Source organism: Dermacentor variabilis, chromosome 7 (genome assembly GCF_050947875.1).
Source record: "Dermacentor variabilis isolate Ectoservices chromosome 7, ASM5094787v1, whole genome shotgun sequence".
In the NCBI taxonomy this organism is placed as follows: domain Eukaryota; kingdom Metazoa; phylum Arthropoda; class Arachnida; order Ixodida; family Ixodidae; genus Dermacentor; species Dermacentor variabilis.
The window spans coordinates 126,349,937-126,377,649 of NC_134574.1; the positions used below are offsets into that span (position 1 = coordinate 126,349,937).

Below are 27,713 nucleotides of genomic sequence, written 5' to 3' on the forward strand. Positions count from 1 at the left end.
CGATAAACAAAAACATAACCACTGTGCAGAGAAAGCAGACAGCAACTGTTCGGTGAGCTTGCTGTTAACTGCGAACTTTTTCTGCGTCCGCTTTGCGTCTGTTCGCTCGTCGGAAAAGCACCCACCATGTCGAGGGTGAGTTTGAAGCGTACATTGGTCCGAGTTTGAGGGAATGAAGTGACCTATAACTAATGACAAACTATGCATTTCAGCCGGTTCTCCTGTCCAGCTTTATTAGTTCCTGCGCCTGGCGCGTTCGCATTGGTGAGTTTTACGTTTCCTCGGATTACTGTAGTGGCCTCGAAACGTTTCCTTTACGGCGACATGAGGCTGCATTGCGCATGTGTCGCACTGAATAGAGAATGGTGTCAACTGCTAGGTTAAGTTGGCTCGATGTATTTGTCAGAACAGAGTTACAGATTGGCAAACCCGGCCCAACAGCCACTCAAACGTGTTTCTTATAAACTGTCGTTCCTGCCGGGTCGTAGGTGTGGCATCACACCGTGGGCGCGCCACTTATACCGCGGCGCCAAGGTTTAATCTTGGCGACTGCATATATAATTAATAACGACTGTTAATTGCATGATATATGTTTATTGCAGTCTTGGAAGTGAAGCAAATTGACTTCGAATATCGGCCAGTGGACTTGAAGCCCAATGGTGAGCAGGTATGTGAACAAATCCTGAGAACAAATTGCGCGCGCGCTTTAAAATTTTTTGCGAATTTAATTCCGAGAGGCTTTGCAGAGATACCTAGATCTCTCTAGATGTAAGAGAAAAAAATTTAAAATTTGTTGTTTACAAAAGAAAGTGGATCTATATAAACGAATATGATATATATAATATTGCTTGTGCACACGAATAAATAATATAATAAAGTTCGCGCTCTACCACAGAAAAAAAAAAAGAAACCTATTTATCGCCTCATGAGCAGCTGGAGTACGTGCTTGATCACTGACCAGAGGTATAGCTCTGGACAATCACTAAATTTGCATGCACCCCTGCCATGAACTTGTTTGCATGCACATGCACGTTAGACAACAATATCTTGCTACTCGTACACCTAGCTTGCTCTCAAACGACCCTTTTTAGCGCTCTTGAATGATGAAGTGCTCTTGAGAATGTACCTTAAGATAAGAAACGACCACTTTTGTGGCTATGTATATCTCACTGTTTATGGACCCAAGCTATATATCTTTAGGCACTTGAACAGAGCAAGTTTATCACCGGAAGTTTTTCTCCAAGCCACGTAGGGCATGTGCTCGATGTGGACAGCGAGGTTATCATGCACGCCTAACGTCTGTTGGCCGTGAGGGCTGGCATGACAAAGTCATGATATTTCACAAGGAGGAGCAGCTGTAGTTTGCATTTTGTCACTCGTGGGAAAAAGACCCAATGCGAAAGCAAGATATGTCTCTTCCAAAAAAAGAAATAACCCAGGCGAAAAATCCCAACTGGAATGGTGCGGGTCCCAGTTCAAATGGTTTATTAGCCAATTCCCAGCAGGTACTGCGACCAGTAGGTACTGCGACCAGCTTGTTCTGGGACCAGCACGTTCTGGGAATAGTAGATTCTGGGACCAGTAGGCACTGGAACTAGCAGGCACTTGAACCAGGAAATACTGGAACCAGCAGGCACTGGAACCAGTTGGTACATAGGAAGGGAACAACGCTAACATCAATTACTTCAACCTAACAATAACAGCCCTAATGTATTTTTCTTTTTTTTTCTAAAGTGATGCCATGTTGACGACTCCTTATCGTGTCTTGCTTTTCAAGTGCCACAGTGATTTCGTATCTGAGCGGTGCAACAATGGAAAGCTGACTTTTTGTGCAGTACTGATGTACAAGTGCAAGTCTTTCTGTTGCTTGCAAACTATAGCTGACAGCAGCCTTGTCCACTGAATTCGCCCACTAAGTTTAGCAGCTGAGAGATGCAATTGCTCTTCATAATAGCAGTACTTGCTTGAACAGAATGCCATGGCTGGCTGTGCTTAATTTTTGGTGAAATTTGTCACTCCTTAATGTTGAATATTTATGAAAACTGCACAAAAGGGGTTGAACGCAGAAGGTGCCGACCCGAACTGTATGCGTTTCGTTTTAGCAAAGCAGGAAATGCATGCTTCACAATTGAGTGCAGTGCAGAAGGCGTCCTTAACTATAACAAATACGCGAGCCAGAGAGTGGGTCTTCAAGTTTTCTGGATGTGTAATGAAGCCTCCGACGACACATGGGCCTGATCAAATGAACCAGCTTTGCTGCATCTAGATTGCTGCCTTATATCTCTGACGTCTGACTCAGCAGTGCTATTGTTCTTGTTTTCTCTCTTTTTCTTTTTTCATTTTTACCACACCTGTAAAAACTTTCGTCCCTTTGTAAGAGGTTTGTCTGTGAAGACACGTTTGATTGCGGCAACTCTGGTTAAACAATGTCATGCACTTCTGTGAAAGAAACGTGCCTAATTAGGTAGGCTCATTGTAAAGGAAGGCAGGGTTGGCAATGAAGTCAGGATTACTTCAGCTAAAGAATGCTTTGGCCTTTCAATGAGATCAAGCCTTGCAGAAAGGGAAGAAGAATGCCAGTTTTGTTTCGTAGAACAATGCATGCATGCTTGATGAAAGTTGGGAGAAATAGTTTGATTGAATCCAAAGTGGTTAGGAAGAGTCCTGGCAAGAGAAGGTGTGGCATTCAGAGGAAGAAAAATGTTAGGGGAAATTGTCACCCACTTCAAAGTAGCATGAAGCTGCAAAAGAAACCCATCCAGGTTTGTCGGCAAGAGAGCTTTGCGGTTGGAGAAAAACCTGACCTGTTCTGGGTATTGAAAGCACTACCAATGCCGGGACTAATGCTTTTTGAAGCAATTGCTCTACCGTCTGAGTGGAATTTAAAATTGCGAGAAATACATGTAATCTCGGCTCCCTGTTAACAAAAAAAGAAGAAAGAAACCGAAGCCAACTTGCTTTGCTTTTGTAATGCTGCAATTGGATTGCCCGTGTGCCTTGATTTGAAGTTGAACCCTTGGGGATAATAAAGGTTCTGGGATGTTAACAATCATTTACTGCTGCTCCGTCAAAGTATTATTGGCACAGTGAATTATCAGGTACATTGAAATACGTACATCTAAAATGTTTCTTACCAATATAAGCTTGTACCGAATATATGCTTATAACATGTATTAGACATAATGAAGATATCTTAGAGTCGGATGTGGATACTTTACAGCAAAGTTCGACTGTATTAACAACCTTATTGCTGCAACATATCAACCTGCTTAGGAACTGTACACAGCATTTATCTTCATAGCCTCCACCATGCTTCCCAAGAAAAGAAGACCAAGTTTAAAGAAATATTGCATAGCCGGAAATGAAGCCAGTGTGTAGCATGCTTAAGCTTTTCTAAATGCTACACTTTCAGAAGCTGGATGCTGTCACACTAATGATCACATGCTGCCCTCACTTTCAGCAAACTGAGAAATTCAAAACAGCGAACCCAATGGGCCAAGTTCCTGTTTTGCTTGCCGACGGAAAGCCCATCAGCCAATCGGTAAGACTGCAAATGTTGTCAATCTTTGCTGGAGCCATGCATAGTTAAGCAAACTTCAATTTCATACATGAAAACCACTGAGTTAGCACCATGAGCTTCAGCAGTGAAAAAATTTCACAAAGAAATCAGACATACAAAAAAGATGCAACTGAATTCTGTTGTGTCTAATTTTTTCCCTAAGCTTTCTCACCGCCAGAAATCGTGCTGCATTACTTGGTCAACAAATAGCCCAATCTCTAGTCTTAATTACCATAATTGGTTGTTAGCTAACGCTGCTGTCTGCCCAAACCATTTCTGTTGCATAATTAAGGCCTACCATCATTAGCAAATCAAGTTGCGTCTTGCTTTCTAATTTTGTTGTTTGTTTTGCCATCGTATGTATATTGCATACATCCTCAGGCTGTCTGTAAAATGTTGTACTGCCTTCATGTTCTGCACTGCTGGTGAAATGTATGCAGTTATCTCATAAATGCATTAGTTATGTATTCTAACTGTGCTAAGACAATGACTTTTGCATTTTGTGCTAATTTTTAGTCTTCTGAGACTTGGACACGGAAAATATATCGTATAGGCAGCTTCTGAAGAGGCATTGGGTAGGAAATTGTGGGGACAACTTGACCAAAGAGGCATTGCATGTTGGCAGAATGCTAGAGTGGAATGATAGAGATGACTGACCTTTTTAGTGCCATGAGCTGCCAAAATGTAGCAAAGCTGAACAAATATTTTTGTCCTACCGTGTCACGATTTACAAAAACAAAGGTCTCGGCTACCAATACAGAGAGATGTACAGTACTGTCAATAGTTAGGACCTCCAATAGAACTAGAACCACAACAAAAACGAAAGCACCATTATGTTTATGACAATTCAACAGAAAACAAAATAACATGCTAACGAACTGTCAGGTAGTATAAAAAGGAACTCTTGCCTATTTATTGTTATCTAGTAGAAAAAAAAAACGGCAAAATTCGGGACATTTGGCCATCCCAACAGGGTCAAGTTGGCATGAGGGACGTTTGCACATAAGTCGAAACTGTCCCAAATTCTTTTAGACAGTTGGCAATCCTGGTTGAGCCCTGACGCAATGAACACCTTCATTTCACAAAATGTGTTTACTATATCAGAAGTTTGTTATAGTGGGACTTGCCATCAAAACTACCAATCCATTGCTCGAGAAAGTGCAAAAGAGACGCTTAATTTCGGAAAAGGAAGCACAGAACATTTACTGGCATAAATAAAGGATTTAGCTTTGTTTAGTAGTTCCCACCCAACTGTGGTTGTCTGGAAGTCTGTTGAGCTGTCGACGCAGATGTAGGTAAACCCCTTGATGTATGCAAAATGCTTGAATGAGCTATTAAGTTTAAGGCAGATAATGTGAAGACTGCTGGGGGCCAATTACTGGCTTGATAAGATATGGCCACACTACGATTCATTCATTTTGATCTAACCAAACTTAGCAGAGCACTGGGTCGTCATAAGCGGATTGTTCTCTGACAGACATTTTGCTTCAGAAAGTGTTGATCAGTCGAAATTTCATTAGAAGTAGGATCATTAGAAGTAAGATCAGAAGTGGATTTTAGTGCCACTCCGCGTCACTCTTTCTATGATTAATGTGGCATTGAGAACAATTTAAAGCTCTCCACCAAACCAAGAACAATGAAGTTCTCAACTTCTTGCAGATATTTTCTTTAGATGACATTCCAAGTACTGATGGCAAACTGTAGCTGTGAAACCAACCTTTTTTGCCGTGTAAAGAAATTTTTTAGCAGTGTTTTTTCAATGCAAAACATTAATATGAATAAAGTTGGATGGCAACTAAGGAGCCATACTTTCTAATTTGCAAAACTTATGAAAGGACCATTAATGAGAGCTGCTAAAGCAGTGCCTGGTTCACGCAAATCTTGTGTCATTCAACAGTTAACACAGTGACAGAGAGTAAATGACAGCTGGAAGAGAACAAGTTTATTTATGGTGTGTAATAAATTATGTCAGTGATTTAGAGGAGAAGCTGTCACAGGTTGTGACTGTATTTGTACCTTTCTGCATAAACTATTGCAGAGTGAATTAGCAGATATAACAGAAAAATGGCAATGCGAAAGGCAAAACTATGTACAAGATTTTACAAAGATTAAAGAATAAGTGAGACAAAAACTACATTTGAAGAGAACATTTGAAGCAGCACCCTCTCGCTATATGAATGAAAATGGGCCTTGAAACAATACTTCAAGAGTGTAAACAGCCGATTTAGTGACTCTCTGTAGTGTCCCGTATAAGGAGGGTTGCATAAGCTATCAATTTGTCATGTACAGGTGGCCATTATGGAGTACTTGGAGGAGAAATATCCTGAGCCAAGCATGCTGCCCGCAGACCCTTACCAGAGGGCCAAGGTGAATATCTAACAGCAGGGATAACCTCCTTTTTTACTGTGTCTCTAAAGAGCCACATTTTTGTATGTTTTAACATGTGGTCCATCATACCAGACCCATGAAATTGAAGTGAAAGCTGGTGGTCGTCTGCTTCTGTTTGAAGGCATATAGGAACTGTTGTTGGTATGTTGTGTTTTGCCTACTGAGTCATGCAACAGATACTGCTTGCCATGTCATACTCTGGCTTTAACAAATGTTTGATTTCGCTGCTAGAAACACTGAAGAAAGGACTGAAGGCAGTAGTGACAAGGTTTCCTATGGTTGAGTTTAATGCATTGCAGCCTGTTTAGTTAAGATACATTTGCTGCTGTGTTTCTGGAGAGACAGAACAGAGGTATCGTTTCAATGGATGAGGGGAAAGAAAAGACGGGAATGTGTGACGCATGCACGAACACAACAGTGTTCACAGCATGTTGAAAGGCAGTTGCACAGTCCAGTAATTTTTAACTAGTGCAGCAGCCGCAGAAGCTTTCTGCAATGACTACACTCAACGTCAGGGTCTAAATATCTTGCCTTCATTGAGCACTGTGCCGTGCAGTAGGTTTGGAGTAGCATGTTGAGAGTGCCTTTGGTAGTCGAAATGTTTTTTTTTTTTTTTTTCTGTTTGGTCCATGGTACTATACGCGCCTGCCTGATTTGTGGGAATTGTATCACTGTTAGGAGGTGTTGCATTCTTTTTATGCAGTGTCCATTGTGTATCACTGCTTTACAGGGCAAAGCACTCGTTTACATATCGTGTTACTTGCCAACCGGCAGTGATAACTGTGTGAAGTCACGCCATCAGCCTCATAGAGAAAGCCAAATGTATTTCGCCGTAGATTTCAAATGTGCGAGAAGGATATTGGTGGCTGACACAATTATGTCCAGAAGTGGCACGTAGATGTTCGGGTTTTGCATTGGGTTGGCCACGCATGAGTACCGTTATTCCAGTTTACACGCCAAGCGGTTTGGTGGTGCAGTTATTTTTAATCGTGCTGTAAACAACGTAGAGTAAAAAAATCTATAGATGCCACTGCTCTTTGTTAAGTGCCAATCGATGCAGCTGGAATAGTTCGCAACCACACAGGACACTATAGCTGGCGGTGCAGGTCGTACGGCGCAGCCGAGAGCACGGAGCTACCAGAGGTTTCCACTTTCTGTAGTTATCGCTACAACAAAATACTACACAGTGGTTCACCAAGGACCTTGTATGAGCTGATGCTATTGTGGAAATGTTTCACATAACCGCCTAAATTATCTCCAAATTGCTTCAGACTACACAGTGGTAACACATTCAAGCATCATAGCGTCGGTGCGCGCAAGCCAGCAAGAAGGAACAACCTGCTACATGCTGGTTGTCAGACATTTCCATCTCGCCCAATGAAAATGTCCATGTTACCATATGCCATTACCTAACCAGTCATCACACCTCTGCAGGGTATTTAACCCTTTCAGTTAATGTTTTCAGAGGTGATGCACGTCCAATGTTGTTGCTTTTTTCTAGGATATTATAAAACGAACACAACAGTTTATTTTTGGTTATACAGAAGGATAAAGATGACACGGATAAGGACAAATATTCTCTGGGTATGGTCCTTGCATTGCTTTCTGACATCTGTGGCATGGCGGGCAGAAACTCGAAAATGTGCCGGAACACCAGTGGCACAAGGAGGATTAACAGTCTAAAAGGACAAATGAATGAAACCTGCCCTCTACATGATGATCAATACGATTATAAGGTGAATGCAGGAACCAACGTTTCAACAAATGGACTTGTCTTGTTCACGACAAGTCCACTTGTCAAAACGTTGGCTCCTGCTTTCACCTTGTTCTCGTTTTGCGCATCGTCCTGAATTTCCGTCTCCCGCCTTCCCCCTGTTTTCCCTGGATTTCTAAGCCTCTGCATGTCTTTCGAAGTCAGCAGAGCTCTTTCTCAGGGAGGGAGGGGTACAGTACATCCCCTCCCCCTCCAGAAATTTTTTTTTCTGCATCAGCTATCTTGTGTGAGAAACAATAACAATGCCTGTGCAGTACGACTAGTCATATAGCAGAGAGCGACCTCATGTTTCATGGTGCCTTTTTAAAATAATATTGTTGGAAATAAGTAAACTGCTGTAGTGTTCAGATTTGTCTCTTCGTGTTCTTCACGCTCCTTGTTTTAGCAGTGCAATATGAACAATCCCAAACTTACCTATCCACCCTTGGATTATAATACTAGAGTGATCATTTGTAAGGTTTCTTCTCGTTTTCTTCTACCCATTCGTATTTCATTTTGTGCTGATAGTATACGTTAAAACCATCCTGCCATCCATCCAGGCCATGAAAATTATAAAGTGCAGCAATGGCTCAAAAAGTAGCTGCAATAGAGAGCACCTTAAAACTGCGAAAAAGAACAGCTTAGATGAGCTCTTTCGTGGCACAAGTGTAATGTACACAACAATCAAACTTGGCCCTCCAGAATGTGTGCCTGCGTGCGTTTGGGAGAATCCATTTGGAGAGTGGTATGTTGTACAGTACGCTGTCTACTCATGCATGCGTTGAAATTGCAAGGGAAAAAAAAACTAACCAACAAAAGAAAGAAATCTGTAGCAAGCATAGTTGGATGATCGGAGACGGCAGGTGTTTGTACAGGAAGTGCAATGACGTTACCAGAGAGAGAGAGAGACAGGATATTCGTCTAAAAATGTGCCCCTAATCAGACGCTAGAGAGCCCACTTGGCGAGCCATTATCCTCCTATTCCACTTTCGCTTCGTTTTCTTTTTGTTTGTTATTTTTTGTCGCTGAAAAACCATTGGCAGGATGCTGTACTACAGTTCAGAGTATAAATGGCACAAATGAACGACATGCAGGAAAAACACAAACAAGAATGTTTCGTTGCTTGTTTCCTTGCAATGTCTCACTCTTTATTTTTTTTATACATACTGCAAACCACTTCTGTGATCCAAGCAAGTTATGCAGAAGTGAACAACAAATACAAAAGACTACCAAATGTTCAAAAGAAATGCAGAACGTAAATGTCATGCGCTCAGGCAGTACATTTAGCAGCTGCAAAAGTGACTATCCAGTTCGTGCATGAAATCATTGGCATCAAAGATACTTGGAGGCCACTCTTTGTGACTCTGATATGCACAAGCTAGCCCTCATCAGCGCTCTCTGCAACAGGTATCTGTTGCACTTTACGAGCGAAGCATTCTTTTTTTATGGTATATGAAAAATTGCTAGTTGGAACAGATTTATGAAGCACTGTGAAACAAACAGCAAGCAGCCAGAGGAAATGTAGAGGAACTTGCAAGCTTTGGCATGCCTCATTTGTGTGAAATAATCAGTCAGTTGAGCAATTGTACAACCAAACATTTATTATAGTGCTGAGGAATGGCCGTCGTGTCTTTGCACTAGTACACTTGAATACTAGGCCAAATTATGAAGGCAGGTGTGGCATAGAAAAGTATACGAAGTAACGGAAAGTTGAAAAAAAGGGAGAAAGAAAGGTTGCGGATTTAAATTTATAATGAAATGTGGCTTTGAATTGACATTGCTATAGAGCTGATATTACTATGACATCACTATTTTGAGAATAAGCTGATATGAGTACAATGCTTATCGCATGTTATTTGAATACACTACTGATAGCAATGCACAGTTGTGCCTTGCTGGGCTGGTTGGGTCAAATCTGTGGAAAGGATTAAGCAGTGATGGGGCTTTTAAAGTGGTCTTTTTATTTTTAGACCAAATTAGGGCTAAAAATTGCCAAGCTTGTTTAGTTTTGTCTTCTTTTTCTAAAAACACAGCATATTTCTTCTGCTGGTTCATTATTTGATGAGCTATTTCAAAAATTTCCTTTCACGTTTTGAGAACAATTGACAAGTAATGAATGCACAAAACTATACAACTGGCACGTGGATAAATACCAGAAAGCATAAGGCACTCAATGATGGAAGGATTTTTATGACTGGATCATTATTTCTTATTTTATAGCACACTGAAGTCCAGTGTTCTGAACATGGACATGCAGTGGTCACACAAGACAACCTTTAAAACTTTAAGGCAAAAATATTTTGAGTCTGCTCCCGACATTGTATGTTCCAAATGTCTAGCTTCAGGCTGCAAAATAATTACTCTTTATGCAATAAGTACTGAAATATCACAGTAACACATTTGCTCGGTGTGCAAAATAAGTATTTAAATAAAATGAAAAAGAAAGGACTAACACTTGACAAAATTAAAATGAAAAAAAAAAAGTGAAACGTGACAGAACTCACTGAGCTGAAAATGCTTAATCTGTTCAGAAGCTGTGTGTTTTTTATGAATCTGGAGAAGTAAGAAATGTGGTGAAACTAAAGTTTTACTGGACAGAATTAATTGATGCCTGCAGGGGTTATAGAGTGTCCATGATGATGTCATTGGTTAATGATATTGCAGGTATGCAGTGAACAACAGTGCTGAACGTCCCTTTTTTTAAAGGTTTCACAGTAAGGCAGTGGGGGGGGGCCTAAGAGAAGCTGGCATGGAGAATTAATAAACCATCATTTGGCTCAGGTCGACCTCTCTGTCTTTCCTATCAATAAATTCTATTCATTCATTCATTCATCATTTGGCTGATATGAAAATGCCTAATTTAATGTTTAAATTAGGATGTGCCAGCTTGCAGGAAAGGCTGGGAGACATAAAAAAAACACACACACAAATGCAGAATTTAGCAATAAGCCTAGCAGCTTTGCCACCCTGTAAGCACAAAATCGCAGGCTTGATATACCTAGCTTCCAGAACCAAATTGTTGTAGGGGCATAAGGCAGGTACATGCTTGTAAACTGTGATTTGTTCCTATGCACACTCAATGAACACTAAAGAGAAAAGTGAATTGAAGTTCATTTGTAAATTATGCTTTTACAATACCATAAAAGCCACTCATACTGTGAGAGGAGGATCATTAGCCCAGGATAGACGCAAGTTGAAGTTGCCAGACCAGCTTGCTGTGACCTCACGGATTTTCACGGCATCTGTGTGTGCCCTGTACATTTTTCATCCCTCACGATGCACCATTATATATTGTAAGAGAGCTAAAGAAAACTGCCCAGGTACTGCGAAGAGAAAACTATTTTTTTTTTTTTTTTTTGACAGCATCCATTGGCCTCCGAACTTTGGCTTGCAACTGTGCACATCGTTCATCCTGTTTGTTTGTTTTCTCAACAAGCGGGCCAAATTAGCACCCTACGTCAGTGTTTCAGCACACATTGTATGTCTTAGTTAAGCAGTAGTGCACTTACTGTTTCTGCAGTGTCGCGAGGTGGTGGAGCTTCTCGTTTCGGGAGTCCAGCCCCTGCAGAGCGTCGGCCTCATCCCTCTTCTCGGCAGAGTGGAATGGAAGAAGTGGGCCGATCGCACCATCACGCGCGGCTTCGCAGGTGAGTGAGAAAAACTGCAAGTAGACTGGGAAGGCTGGGATTAGTGGGCGGATATTGTACCAACATGCGCCATGTTTTGACAAGAAGAAGACTGACATGATAATAGCAATGTCCCCTTCAGGTGGAAATTAATTTTCATTGGTGCTTTTGCATTTGATCCACTCACTGCATTGGAGTGCACTGTTACGCACACAGCACCTAAACAGAATATGCATGTAGGTCAAATGCCAAACTTTGCACAGATAGCAGTAACAAGTGTCGACTTTCCTGCATTGATCACGAGCATCATCAGTGCCTTCAGAGCCAAATCGAATTAGAAGTCATTCTGAGCCCTTCTTGCTTCCATTGAAGGTGATAGTAACTGCATTGTTGGCTGTCCGAGAAAGTGCTGCTATGATTTAACAAATGTGCATCCTGTGCACGGAAGTGAAGAGGGCTGAATGATTGATAAAGATAAGTGGTGTTTTAGCTAGTGCTTTCCAAAGCTTGTAATTTCATGTTTTACAAATCTGTCTGTCAAAAATGTTTTTGCCATCTGTGCTGTTCCTATGCCTTAATTTGTTTTTATGCTGAGAACACGCCGCCTTGTAAGAAAACTGCAATAGTACCTTGGAACTATGTGTCACATCATAAGTTATGCAGTCTGAAAGCTGGCAGCAGTGGCTCTATCGGCCAACTATTCTGCAAGGTCTTTCTTGACGAAGATATTGTGCACAAAATATAAGTCAACCATATCTTTTTTTTAGTTTCGAGCAGATAACAATGTGAGCTTGGGTGTTTATAGCCTCGACAAGCCACAGCACATGGCTGGCCGAAATTGACTCCATACATGTAGTTAACAGGACTGGGCTTTACTCAAAGTATCACTACCACAGAGCCACTTGCTACAGCCTCTCAACCATATAAGTTTGCTAAAATTGCCCACACTGTTGGCAAACTTGTACAGAGCGGTCCACTGTTAAAAGGAACACTTGAGTACAGAGCATGTCCAGATTTTGCTCGCTCGCAAGAGTACATTGCCTAGATTTGCAGGAGACAACTTGTGCTGGATAGCTCTGACTCCCTTCGACACACCTGTGCAGTGCGCTGACATTGCTTCCACACACACTTGCAGCTAGGGCATCAGGAAAGCGAGTGCTACATATATGAGTGTTCCTTTTAACAGTGGACTGCAGTGTACATGGTGATTGCGCCACGAATGCAAAAGGCGAGCTGTATTACACCCGAAGCTTAGCAATGTCAAACATATCAACTGGGTTGGTTGCAATGCGCTCCAGGTGTGTCCTACATACTACCGTATTTACTTGCATAATGATCGCACTCGCGTAACGATCGCACCCCTGAATTGTGTCGTCAAAATTCGGTTTTTTTCTTCTTTCCCATGTAACGATTGCACCCCGAACTTGCCGCAGCAACATGTTGTGTGCCAAGTCTAGCTAATGATGATCACTCTTACCATCTGTCGAATGCTGTCGAATGCTACGCGAACGACTCCTCAAGACATACCAAGCGGTCGGCACTAGTGCTTGCAAATACAGTATGTCAAACCAGCTATCCGGTTTAACCGAAGGGAAGTGAATCCGGTCTCGAAAACCGATTATCCGGATTTTAAGAAACGGATATTGAGGATATCCTATTTAAACACCGGTTAGCCGGATATTAGAATATTCAATCCTAATAATCCTCAATCGCCACACATTTAATCTCAGCGCCAAATAATTTATCTACACGCCACATATTTCAATGTTAACGCCAGTGAATGTAATACGAAATAGACGCATTTGCAGGTGTTCTAAGATGTTCAAAATAATGAAGAAATGCTATAATTTTGTGCAGGCCAAACATAACTGAAGAGCTTTTTTGATGAGCGTTGTCATGTGACAACAAAAATTCCTTCCCCACGCGATAGATGATCTAAATAATGCACTGTTATGGACACAACTGCCATGAACAGGTCATGTAAAACGTAGCTGTTTTATTGCTTTGTTAACATGCATTGAAACAAAGGGGTGTCCAGCAACAAACCGTTGATTTCCAAAGCTGATAAAACAGGCTGAAAGGAGCGTCACGTGACCTCTCATCATTTTGTTTTCTACAAGGCCATTGACATAGATATCAAATGAACAATCTTCAAACAATCTCTGCGATTATGACCACGTAATGCATCTGAAATCACGTAGAAGAGGGTGTTACGGGATCTCACATAACATTCGCCAGCATATTCCTCATTCACAACCATATTGACATACATATAGAATGATCGGGCTTCGAAGGAGCTCCATGATAGAACCCACGAAGGGTACACTAGACTACGTGATAAAGGGTGTCATGTGACCTTGCTTAACTTCTGGAAGCCCACATGCGATTCACAAACACAGTGAAATGGGCGTCAAACAAACAGGAATGACAAGAGCTATATGATGGTACACACCTAGTGAACGTCAAATCACGTGGGAGATGCTGTGCCGTGACCTCGCATATCTTTTGCTGAGCCATGCGTGATTCCTAACCATACTGACATGGATAACAAGCTATCTGGCTTCAAACAAAGTCTGCGATGGTACGCACTCTGCGTACTTCAGACCACATGGGAAAGAGTCACGTGACATCACATAACTTCAGCCAGACTATGGATAATTACCAACCATGCCAACATAGATATCAAACTAACAGGAAAATCAAAAGCTATGCGATGGTACACACGTAGTGAATGTCAAACCACATGGGGTAGGGTGTCACATGACCTCACATATCTTTCGCTAGCCCATGCATGAGTCCCAACCATACTGATATGGATCTCAAATGATCGGACTTTGAACAAGGTCTGCGATGGTACGCACTCCACGTACTTCGAACTCCATTAAATTAGTCATGTGACATCAGGTAACTTGAGCCAGACCATGTTCAATTACCAACCATGCGCCGCCATGGATATCAAACAAACCGGAAAATCAAAAGCTAGGTGATGGTGTACATGTAGGTAATGTCAAATCAAGTGGGAAAGGGAGTCACGTGACCTCGCGTATCTTATGCTAGCCCATGCATGCATGTATGATTCCCAACCATACTGACATGGATCTCAAATAATCGAGCTTTGAACAAGGTCTGCGATGGTATTCGCTCTGCATTCTTTGGACCCCATGGAAAAGATTCACGTGACATCGCGTAACTTTCACAAGCCCATGGGTAATTTCCAACCATTCCAACATGGATATCAAATGAACTAGAATCGAGAAAGCTATGCGGTGGTGCCCACATAGCGAACCTCAGAGCAGGCGGCAAATGGCATCACGTGACCTCGCATATCTTTCGTCAGGCCCATAGATGCTTCTCAACCATTTTGACATGGAAAACATACGAACTCAGAAGGAGTGTTATCTGACCTCACGGGGCTTTCTCCAGGGATTAGAGGATTTACAGACATACTGGTACGTACACTAAACGATTGTGAATCAGACAGCCAGTGTGAATTTTGGCACGCAACACTACAAAAACGGAGGTGGAAAGCACGTCACGTGACTTCACGTATATCTGCGTTGAACGTGATTAACTGCTGAACCGATTGCTGTGGATATCAGGGCGAGCGGAATTCACCTCCAAAGTGATGTGGTACTAATAAAAGACATGAATTGGTAATGTTTGCCATAATTTTTTTCTTTCCTCGCATAGGCACCGGACGACTAAAATACTTGCATATTCTGGTTTCTGTAGTTGCTGCTCACACACTAACGATGCTATCGAATTGTTGACGCTCGTCACCAACACGAACCTAATTGAAGTAGATGTAGATGGTGTTCCGTTGACGGCATTAAATGATACTGGAGCCCAAGTGTCCATAATGAGCGCTAACCTATGTCGTCGCCTCAAAAAAATTCTTACGCCTGCCATCACTCGAGCCGTACGCGTCGCCAATGGCGCCACTGTTGCCGTCAGGGGTATGTGCTCTGCTCGCACAGGAATTGCTGTCCGCCAAGTTCTAGTCCTGTTCACTGTGCTGACCAGTTGCCCTCATAACCTAATCTTCGGGCTCGACTTTCTGACGATACATTCTGCCCTCATTGACTGTGCCACCAGTACGCTGTGCCTCAAGCTTCCTCTTCTGTGAGACGTTCGCCCCGAACAACCGAACACCCTCTGCACTACAGCATTTGTTCACTTACCTCCAAAGCCCTAACCTTCGTCGAATTGGCCTCAACGGCAACCGTGCCTGATGGTGACTATGTCGTCGCACCTATTCGTGATGTCCTCCTGGCGTGTGACATCTCTATGCCACACTTCGTCGTAACCCTTGCCGCTAATAGAATGTGTCTCCCCGTTCTCAATTTTGGCATGACGAAGCAAGTGTTACCTGAAGGCATAGCGGTGGCCACACTCTGGTAAGTGACAGACGACTACGTTCAAATGGATGATCGACTCTCTGCTTCAAGGTTTCGAATGGTCAACTTGCCTTCGTTACCTTGACAACGTCCTTGTGTTCTCTCCTACATTTCAGTCTCAGCTTGAGCTCGTCACAGCTATCCTCGACATCTTCGCAAGGCTGGGCTCCAATTAAACTCATCGAAGTGCCACTTCGGGTGCCGACAGATTACAGTGCTAGGCCATCTCGTCGATGCTTCCGGAGTACAACCTCACCCGGAGAAGGTTCGAGCAGTAGCGGCTTTTCCTGTACCTCAGTCTGTCAAAGACGTCTGGAGTTCTGTGGCGCTCTGTTCTTATTTCCGACGGTTTGTGAAAGATTTCGCAGCAATCGCTCGACCACTCACTGAACTTCTGAAGAAAGACGTGCCTTTTACGTGGGGCTTTACGTCAGGCTGCCGCATTTTCATGCCTTATCACGATTCTCACCAATCCACCAGTGTTGGCCCACTTTGACCCATCTGCACCTACAGAGGTCCGAACCGATGCGAGTGGTTATGGGATTCGCGCTGTCTTATCGCAATGCCAACACGGACACAACCGCGTTATAGCCTGTGCTAGCTGGCTCCTGACAACTGCAGAGCGCAACTATTCGATTACCGAGCACGAATGTCTTGCTCTCGTCTGGGCTGTTTCAAAGTTCCGCCCATATTTATATGGCAAGCCCCTGTCAGTAATCACAGACCATCATGCACTCTATTGGCTCTCGTCGCTCAAGGATCCTACTGGTCCCTCTGACTAAAGAATATCCCTACACAGTGACTTGCATGTCGGGACGCCAACACCAGGACGCAGATTGCCTCTCTCGCTACCTAGTCGAAAATGCGACCTCTATGTCTGATACTGACACCGATGCCTCTGTTCTCTCTGTTTTTCCACTGCTCCATGTTGCCGACAAGCAGCGCCGTGACCCGTCCTCGCGTATCATCATTGACCACCTGGAATCGGCACTTGCCGACAGTTCTCTTCGCTTATTTACACTTCCAGATGGCGTACTCTACCACCACAACGTTCACACTGATGGCCCTGCATTACTCCTTGTGATCCCCAATATCATCTTTCCTGCTGGACCCTCAACGATGCTCAGTTTGGTTCTAACTCCAAGCAGACCCTCTTGAAGGTCACCGAAACACTGTCCCCGAGACATCTTTGTTTGTGAATCACCGAATAACTAAAGAAAGTCTCATGAGGGTATGTGGCAAACTTTATCACGTGGTCTGACGTGCTTTCCGTACGTACCAGTGCAGAGCATCTTCAAAGACAATTCGTATAATATCCATGTCCAAGGAGGTGAAAATTAATGAAAAATATAATTTGGAAGCACCCACAGGCCTGCGAAAGTTATGTGGGGTCACGTGATACCCTTCGCCACCTGGTCTGAGGTTTGCTACGTGGATATTACTGCATAGCTTTTTCTATTCCCGTTCATTTCATATCAATGCCGGAATGGTTTCAGATCAACCATGGGCTTGCGAAAGTTATGTGATGTTACGTGGCTCTTTTTCACGTGGTCTGAAGTATGCAACGTGCTTACCATCGCACAGCTTCTTTGAAGTTGGTTGGTTTGATATTCATGTCAGTATGGTTGGGAATGACCCATGAACCTGGCAAAAGATACGTAAAGTCACGAAACACTATTTACAATCTGATTTGACATTCGCAACGTGTGTACCATCTCATAGCTTTTGCAATCCTCATTCATTTGATAACCATGTCGGTGTGTATCTGAATCGCATGTCGGCTTTCGAAAGGTATGCTAGGTCACGTGACACTCATTACTACTTGGCTTGATGTATCTTGCGTGGTTGCCATCACAATGCATCTTCGAAGACCGTTCATTTGATATTCATGTCAGTATGGTTGGCAAAGACCGATGAACATGGCGAAAGTTGCATAATGTCATGTGAGACCCTTTTCCATGTGGTTTGACGCATGTACCATCGCAGACCTTGTTTGAAGCCCGATCGTTTGATATCCATGTCAGTATGGTTGGGAATCATGCATGGGCCAGTGAAAGATACATGAAGTCACGTGACACCCTTTCCCTCGTGATTTGACGTTAACTACGTGTACACCGTCGCACAGCTTTCGATTTTGCTGTTCCTTTGATAGCCATGTTGGCGTGGTTGGTAGTTACCCATGGTCTGGCTAAAGTTGCATGATGTCAGGTGACTCTTTCACGTGGCCTGAAGTATGCGAATTGTGTATCATCGCAAACCTTGTTCGAAGCCCAATCAGATGATATCCATGTCAGCATGTATGGGAATCACGCATAGGCTAGCAAAACATATGTGAGGTCACGTGACACCATTTCCCACATAATTTGACATTCACTGCATGTACACCATCGCATAGCTTTTCATTTTCCTGTTCGTTTGATATTCATGTCTGCATGGTTGATAATTAACCATTGTCTGGCTAAAGTTGCGTAAAGTCACGTGACCATTTTCCACATGGTCTGAAGTATGCGGAGTGCATACCGTCGCAGACCTTGTTCGAAGCCGGATCATTTGATATCCATGTCACTATGGTTGGGAATCACGCATGGGCCAGCTATATATACGTGAGGTCACGGGACAGCGTTTGTGATTTGACATTTGCTACATGTGTACCATTGCATAGCTCTTGTGATTCCCATTCGTTTGACACCCATATCACTGTGTTTGTGAATCACATGTGAGCTTCTGAAATCTACGCAAGGTCCCGTGACATCCTTTACCATGTGGTCTAGCGTACCCTTCATGCGTACTATCACAGAGCTCCTTCGAAGACCGATCATTTGATGTCCATGTGAATATGGTCGAGAATGAGGAACGGGCTGTCGAATGTTATGCGAGATTACATAACACCCTCTTCCACGTGATCTCAGATGCGTTACAAGGTTATAATCGCAGAGGTTGTTTGTATGATATCCATGTCAACGGGCCTTGTAGAAACCAAAATGATGAGAGGTCATGTGGTGCTCTTTTCAGCTTGTTTTTATCAGCTTTAGGAATCAACAGTTTGTTGCAGGATGCCGCTTTGTTTCAATGCATGTCAGCAAAGCCATCATATAGCTACGTTTTGTATGACCTGTTCATGGCAGTAATATAATGTCCATAACAGTGCAGTATTTCGGATGTATCGTGCAGGAAAGGCATTTTTGTAGTCGCATGACATTGCTCTTAAGAAAAGCTCTTCAGTTATGTTTGGTCGGTGCAAAATTGTAACAGTTCGTCACATTTTTGAACTTCTATAACACCTCCACAAATGCCTCTTTATGTTGGATTAAATTTACTGGCCTTAGGATTTAGATACGTGGCACGTAGAATAAATTATTTGGCGCTAGGATTGAACTGACTGGCACTTCGAGTAAAATAGATGGCGCTTGGAATAATTTCAGGGGGGAAAACTGTAGTACTATTTTAGAGAGCTCAGCAATTCGGAAAGATAAATTTAAAAACAAGAGGTAAGGAGGGTAACAAGACAGGATATCGTGTTTGCACGATGAATAGATGGATGGAATAACTTTACTGAAAGGTCCTGCGAGCTACGGGGCACAAGGCCCCATAGAGTGGGCTACTTCCACGTTGCGACCCGGAGTTTTAACTCCCTGGCCGCATTGTGGGCTTGCTGGACAGCCCAGAGCTGCTCCGCCAGGTCCGTGCGGCGTAATGCTTCTTTAACCTGGCAGAGTCTTGATTCTTGTTTGCGTGGGTCCGACCACATGGCTAGAGCCAGTGATGTACGTCTAGTGTGCTAAAGCAATTTTCGCAATATGATGTTGTATATAGCTCAAGCATGTAGTGATGTAGTTAGTCTGTTCTGCGTGGGGTACGTGTCTTTTTTAAGCATTCTGAATGTGAGCTCTTGACGCCTGGTGAGCTTATTGTGTGTGCTGTATATTCTGCAGTCTAGATAATAGTGCTTTGTGATCTCATTGTATGTGGAGGGAGGGAGTTTCAATTATAACTACAAATCTAAAACAAAAGAGAAAGAGAGGTAATTTGAGCACAAGTACAGATGAATGAAAATACCAGGGTATCTGAATTACTGGCTATCCGAATATCCGTCTACTGGTGACTGAGTAACCAACCGAATAACCGATCACTCTGGTTATCCGGTTTTGAAATTCGAATAACCGGTGAATCAAATAACCGGATAACCCGTTTTTCCGCATAACCAGTTTTATGTTGCTGCACTAAGTCTGCACACACCAAACATTCTTAATGCAGATGCCCCATTTTATTCCTTTCATCACTTTCCACACTTCCATGAAAAAAAAAGGCTACAGCCAAACTTGCCTTGGCTTTATTATTTGCAGGCTTTATAATGATTGTGGTCAACAACAACAAAAAAGACGCCTTTCCATTCTTCTTGTCTGCACTTGTGGGCACGCAACAAATCGCGAGCGGCAACGATAGTAGCCACATTTACACTGATATGTTAGAAGTGTACCCTATTCGTATGCCGACGCTTGCAACATAGCTAAGATATTCGCCCACCCTTAGCAGAAACGTGTCGTATTAGGATAGTAGTGAAGACAAATGCCGCAGTTTTCGCCGCATACCCGCCATGTGTTTCTATGTCACTGGCAGCTTTGTCTTTGTCCCCTCAGAGTGGACATGGCTATGTTATTGCCACAGACTTGCCGATATTAGCGACATTATTCATTACTGATATAGAAGCAACTGTTTCAATGTGCATAATATACTCGCGAAAAGAAAAAAAAATCTTGTTCAGTGCTTTCGGCTTGCTCCACCGGCCGCCATTTTTGTTTTGGTGTCCCGCACTGTTACAGCGGCAGCCACCTCTTTGTTGACCTGTTGTCATCCCACAGCAAATGCAGGATGAAAAAAAAAAGAATTTTCTTTTCGTGGGAAATTTAACCCGCATAATGATTGCACCCCTGAATTTGCGGCAATTTTTTTGACAAAGAAGTGCAATCATTATGCAAGAAGGTGCAGTATATGGCATAGAAGTGCATGTAATAAAACAATCCATTTTTTTTTTGTAGTTTTAGTTCGTCACTAACACACCAACAGCCTTGAACATCTTGACAATAGTACTGTAATCTTCACAATAGTACCATTGCATTAGCGTTGAGTGCAAGAAAGTAGAATAAAAAATAGGAATGATATGAAATCAGAATGGGATCATTGCACCAAGCATGCCAGAGTATTTTAACAAGTGCTTTGTAAAGTCAGCCCTGCGGCATAGATATTTATTTAAATGAAAACGTGGAGACTGTCCTCACTGAGGAATTACAGTAGTAGCTTAGCAAACTTCTTGTCTTGAGCCAACAACCACATCTGTCTGTCTGATCGATTTATACTCGGCAGCCAGGGCAGATGTAATGATCTGGAAACAGTTGAGATGCCATTTTGGGCTCTTCTTACTCTTTTTCTTATCCGCTCTAGAGGTTCAGTAACTATGGGGCTCCGCTGCTTAGCAGGAAGTTGCGGATTCAATTCCCACCCACTGTGGCTGCATCCTGATGTGAGTGAAATGCAAAGCAGCTTGCATATTAACGTTCAGGTGTGCATGAGTAACCCCAGATGGTCAAAATTTATCTTGAGCGCTCCTCCAATATGGCATCCTTCATTATCAACTTGTTTTATTGTGATAGCAATTATATTGACACTCCAGATGCCTTTTTGTTGTCGCCATGATGTTCTGTGTAAAGTCCAAGGGCGATAACACCACCGTGCACTGTAGGTTGTATGCGTGTGTGAAAGCGTGCAAGGGTGAGCTGACGATTGCAGCTCATTCTCATGTGTACAAGGGAGGAAAGCAGAGTGGAAGCGTGCAGTCTTTTGTTGCACACAAAGAACTGGGGGGAGCATAGGTTAGGGGGGGACGCATTGTACTTCAGCAGCAACTGCGTATGCCATGGCTGCACGCAGACTTTATCTTGAAAGCGATCTGCTTTGGGGACAGAATCTAGGTCGACCTGAGGTTCTTAGCTTTCCATAAGCAGTGGTCTCACCACTCGGTTTCAGCTGAAGCGATAGATAGCACGAAGGTCACTTTGCTCGCCACCGCTGCCGCACTTCCTCTCGCCAGCGTTTTGGACAGCGAATATCTGCGCTCCTCAAGTGCAATGTGTTTGCTTGTGCGTGCTGACACTGTTCTTGTTAATTTAGTTAGTAAGCAAGTATTTACTTGTGTATACGGTGCATAAATCTACTACCCTTACTTATTATATGGCTGTGTACTAATTTGCTATCGCAATCTATGCCTCACCTTTCGGGTGAAACTGCGGCTTTTCTTTATCTTGTTCCTTGATCTTATCTTCACTGTAGCCGTTGCATTTCAAGAACATTCAGGATTAGGGAATAAGCAAATTTCTTAAATTTTGCTCTTGCCTTCTGTGTCAAATCTCTGTGTCAACCATTCCTTAAAAAAAAAAAAAAAAATACTTGCAGCCCTGGAAGCCATCTTTGCGGAGACGGCCGGCAGATACTGCTTTGGAGATGAGGTGACATTTGCGGACGCCTGCCTCATACCCCAAGTGTGCAATGCATACCGCTTCGGTGTTGACATAACACCCTTCCCAACAGTGCGGCGGATCTACGAGGAGCTTCAGCAGCACCCACTTGTCAAGGCGGCTGATCCATCGTGTCAGCCAGACACCCCTCCAACAGGGGTGCCCAACCCGGTCAACCTATTCAAGGGCCCTGGGGACCAGTAGCACTACATAATGACCATGTCGAAGTCTATATTTTGGCGAAATTACGTTAGCATTGTTTAGAGAGGTTTCTTGAATTCTTGGTTGTGGACGCTTCATCTCCATATAACTTGCCAAAAATTGTTTTGTCGACTCATATTATGGGAGGAATATATGGAAGGGTTCAAAAGTGAGCTGGTATGAGTGTGCGAGGTATGCTAGGCACTAGCAGAGAAAACGCATTTAAACAGCTGTTTGAGATTTCATAAACGAGATACAGAAAATGGTGATGGGTTTCCTTCACTGAATGCAGCAGTTGAAGCAATGGTTGTTTTCTAGACTAGCAAAACTGCTATGGTGATAGACACACAGCAACATCGTCCTCTAATTCTCAAAGCTGCTGCACGTAGCATCACAAGATATGGAAACTAAGGGGTGTGTGCGAATATTCGAAACTTCTAAATAACGAATCGAATAGTGAGTCTCCGAATCGAATAGCCACTGCTCGTAAGTGCGAATATTCTTCGAATACTTTTGGAATATTTCGAAACGTCGTCCGCACCCAAGTAAACAAAAAGACAGCAAAAAGTACAGTAAATTTTCACTCCCCCAGCCATAGTATAGACACATAAAACATGAGAATTTGTGTAGTGGAGCAGGCTACGTCACTTTACATACCTTACAGGCTGTACAGTGTTCATTCGCACTCCCTGAAGAACAATGTGCATGCGAAGAAACTACTTGTTTGCTCCTAATGCTCCATTTGTGCTTTTAACAAGCAACACTTGACAGCATATTATGCAATTACAGAAACTTTCTAGCTTTAGTAATACTGGGATATGAACATTGTTTTATATTATATGTGATAGCAGCTTTTTATTATTTAAATACTATTCGGTATTCGATTCGATTTGCTTCTGGCACCATTCGGTTTGTACTCAGTTCGGTCTCAAAACAAAACTGTTCGCAAATCCCTAGAAGCTATGGATCTTCTTGCAAGAACCTCGATGGGTGTTGCCATGAAGGCTGGACTATGGCATATATCTGCCGATTGCTCTGAAGCAAGCTGAAGATAGCAGATGTGTAAGGCTTCTTCTGCTCGTGTTTGTGGCTGTCCAGGAAAGGACGATTTTATCGGCAAGGTGCAATGTAGCCTAGAGCGGGCTAGCTGTGCTGCTCTCCTCCTTGCACTGGTATGTGCGGAGCGCAGTTTCTCCCATCGGAAGCTTCGAGCAGTAGTGCTTTCATTTCAAATTAGTGCGATTCTAGTGTGTTCTGGATGTGCTTGCTGCGATGTCAGATGACTAAACATCAACGGGCTACCACTGTGCTGTAATTGGCTGCAAAGATAAGCTTCAGAAGCGAACATGAAGTACTTCTTCATCTGCGCCAACTTAGTGGACTCCGCCACTGCAGTTACAGGCAAGTGCCCACTTTGGATTGCCAGCCTAAACAGAACAGACTTAACGCCATCATATTCATCGTGTATATGTTAAAAAGATTTTGTTTCCAGTGGGCGCATGGCGATGAACTTGGCACCCATGATCGAACTGGGGTATGAACGAAAGGTGCATATTCGAGTTGGTCAACTATTGCAAATGGCCAAAGTCAACTATTTCTTCGTGCACACACATTAAAGTTATTGTGTTCAAATGTCTCCTAAGATTATCATGCTTGGTAACTAACATTCTGGTGGAAGTTGACCTAGTACGTATCATGAAAACAGTACATGCCGACTAAGAAAATGAAGGTGCGTTCTTTTTCATTCTCTAACGCATGCCGGCCACCTTTAATTCAGATGGGTTCTCCCGTGCACCTGATTCTCACCGGCAAGTTTTCTGGCCAACACCATGCGTCGCGCGCTGTATTACTTCAGAAAATAAAGTTGCTGTTGCAAAGAGTAGTTCATTTTCCAGTTCATCGGAATCGGCGAGGTGCTCTTGCACAGGCCCCACTTGAGACCTGAGAGTGCACATATTCTTTCAACGCGTTGCGTGCGTCTTTTTTATTCTGGCATTTTCGTGGCCACTGTCATTGGGCTGTTTATCCATGTTGACGGCCCTTCCGTTGGAGTTATTTTGCAGTTTCTTTTTTTGTAGAGCCAGTCCAGGTTGCCAGGTAAACAATGCTTAGAAAATCGTACTGCATAAATTTTACGAGCACGAAGGCTATCAAATAGTGTTTCCTGGCAGCTTTGCGGTTACCTGTTTTGGAATGTACGCTGGTGCGGCACACTGCATGGCACACGGAGACACCTCCGATATCACCTGAGTGATACTTTCATAGAGTTCAACGCTACACATACAATAATTACACATTGCACGTACGTTACGTATCGACGATGTTCAGACTTGACTCCTACTTCGATCACAGACAGAGCTGTGGCAGCACCTTTAGGCCCATCACCGTTCGATAATGCGGCTATTTTTAAGCCAGAAGCTTAGTAACAGCGCGCTAAAACGTTTACCAATCACAAAAGCTTGTTGACACCTCGTGAAAACACGAAACCTTGCCACTCGTCGTCAACAGCACGTTCGCGGTGCACCCTCTCGTGCGATCCCACATACCGGCATGGCATTGGACAATAAGCGGCACTGTGATCTCAAAATGGCAGCGCCCTCAATAAAACGGTCTATAGTGTTCCCTACAAGTTACTGTAACGGGATCCCTGGTTCTGCAATCATTCAGTTACTATAGGAGTTATAGGTAGCAAACGGATTTGTCATATCATCGTGCTTGTGGCTTCCGATATTCTTGTGACATTGTCTAGCTCTTGGGCGCCCGTACCTGCGGCGAGCGTCGGTGAACCGAGCGAACGACCACAGTGAATGATGAAAGCGAACGCGTAGCGCAGCGGGGGGATAAGACGCGAGAAGGAAAGCGGAGGAGGGTATGGTGAAAGGGTAAGTAAAGCATGGTGCGATGACGATGGCTACGAGATGGCGCCACAGTAGCGCGCATCGTCTGTCGGCGGCGGCTGCTGTGAATCGCGCCCTGGCGTCACCCACATGCTGGCTCACGCGATTTCCGGATTAGCGGGGCAGTCGCACCACACTTCGCTCCGTTTGCAACGTGGAGCACGAGACAGACTGTCCTCGCCAGACAATATGTCGCCAAATTAAACGTATAGAGCTGCGCTCAAATTTCGCATTAGGCAGTATCGTCAGTGAACTTTTTAAGCTCATTTCGAAGCAGTCGCTTTTCTAAACAAGGCAAGATGACAAGTCTCTGCATACCTCTGCGCACACGCTCAATTATAGTAAATTTTCACTTTTATAATGCAGTAGTTTGTGAAAATGATCAATGTGCACAGTCGCAAAGTTGAAGTCAGAAAAAGGAATTTTTGGGAAATCCATGTACTGCGCCCATCATTTTCATGCTGTTTGAGCTACCATGCTATCTATCTGCCTATCTTTCTATCTGTCTGTGGTTATCTCAGAAACGCTTTTCTGAGGGAACAAGGGCCGATTGTAATGACACGTGTTGCATTTGCGAGAGAAAGTTCAATTCTAGAGACTATTGAAAGCGGACTTCTGATTTAAGGCGTAAATTTTTGTAAAGGGATAAAATAACGCTGCTTCCACTGTTTAACATTAGAATCCTTAATATCTTGTGGCTGGCGCAGCATGGCCTTAGTTGCTTTTGCGCCATAAAACCCGAATTAACTAACTTTTAAGAATTGGCGAGTTTGAAAAATAATAGAAGCACGAAGTTTACAAAGCCGAGATAAAAATATCTCGGTGCCGCGAACCCATGATTTCAGGAGGCGAGCGTCGCCGCCAACATAGAACGTAGACACACTCTCCATTGACGTCGTCTAAATTCATTCTCTGCATTCTCCCATACCAAGGCTGAAGGATCACGTGACACATACGTCACGGGCCCCGCCGCCGCCTCTTTTTTTTCTCGCTTTTTTGCTGCGCGGCGCACTTCTGCTGGCGGTCTCGCGCGCTAGCTCTTGCGTTTGTCTCGATTCGCATAGCGCACGATTTTGCGCGCTGTGCAAGAGAACACCTGACTAGCGGTGTAAGTCAGCGCTACACAAACACCGAGGCAGACACGAGCGGTTCACAGAGCATGAATGCGCGCTCTTAGAACGCGGAATAAAACGACGTAGTTACGGCGTCTGCGCGCGCGACTGCACGACGTGGGAACAAGCAGATGAAACGGAAGTGCATCTCTCTTGCTACGGTACGAAGTAAAGCAAAAACTCGCAAACATTCTGTTCTTGTGTTTTATTATTGCTCCAAACTTTAATTTATCCATTAAAGCAACAGATTATACCAATAACAAATGTTGCCTTGGATAATTCTCGAAGTCAGGTGTGACTATGAGCGACGTCACAGCACAGACATGTGCGTAGGCGCACTTGCGCTTATGCGTCACCTCTCCGGCCGAGAGTGCGGATTCCGGGAGAAGGGCAGACGGCATTTGGTTTGTAATTTCAGCTCTTTCCGCGGCGCGTAGCGATGTAGTACTTGAGGGACACTATCGTTATCGCACATCGTATGCACTGAGCTTGTCAGCGCAAAATGTACAGGCCTGGGAGGGGCCCTTTAGGAAAGGCCTACCTGTCGACGGTTTTCGCACGAGATCTTGCCATTTGAAAATGAGGATGGTGAAAAAGCGCTAGAAAAATAGGATGCTCTGTCATTTGACCTCATTGCGCTCTTGGGCCTTCATAGCATTTCGCGATCCAGGATGGCAGTTCTGAACGCCGACGTGAGGCCAATAAGGCTATTAAAGAAGGCGTCAGTGGGCCTGTAGCTTTATAACAGTTTCAGACGCGAGCTTGAATGGTTCCCAAAGAATTGAAGCCTTGTTAAACATCTACGGGTTTTAACGTGATCGTGCAAAGCCAGTTACTAGAGAGTGATACCCCGAATGTACCGTATGCCGTACTGTTGTAGTTCAATGTGGCAATATAAAAAAAAAAGCAATCGTGGCCTAGTGGTTTGAGCACTGGGCTGCTGTGCTCCGCATCAGAGGTTTAATTCCAACGTCGGTCACACATTTCCTTTTTATCAAAGCGAGGCTAGACAGGAGTCTGGCTACCTACCTACCTACCGCAAAGTCCCCCTCCCCTCAAAAAAAAAAAAAAACAAATGCGGCAAAAAATGTTTCGCATTAATACGGGCATTCCTTGTGCAGCTGAGGCTGACGAAGCTCGCACACGTTATCATCTCGCACATTAAAGGCTATGGATTGCGGACAACAGGCTCTATAAGTCACTGTTGCAGTATCTCTATGAAAAACGGCCTGCATGGTTATATTTAATTTCATTATGACGTTATGCCGCGT

The 27,713-nt window shown here is 43.6% G+C and overlaps 1 protein-coding gene across 1 annotated transcript; it reads left to right on the forward strand.

Annotated features, from left to right (window-relative positions):
- LOC142587880 (maleylacetoacetate isomerase-like) lies at nucleotides 1-24,315 on the forward strand. The gene is made up of 7 exons (XM_075699201.1): nucleotides 1-135; nucleotides 213-264; nucleotides 603-667; nucleotides 3,461-3,541; nucleotides 5,849-5,926; nucleotides 11,221-11,347; nucleotides 22,171-24,315. Exons 1-7 carry the CDS (start codon nucleotides 127-129, stop codon nucleotides 22,434-22,436), a joined length of 678 nt encoding a protein of 225 aa, XP_075555316.1. The 5' UTR covers nucleotides 1-126; the 3' UTR covers nucleotides 22,437-24,315.
- The last annotated feature ends 3,398 nt before the right edge of the window (nucleotides 24,316-27,713 follow it).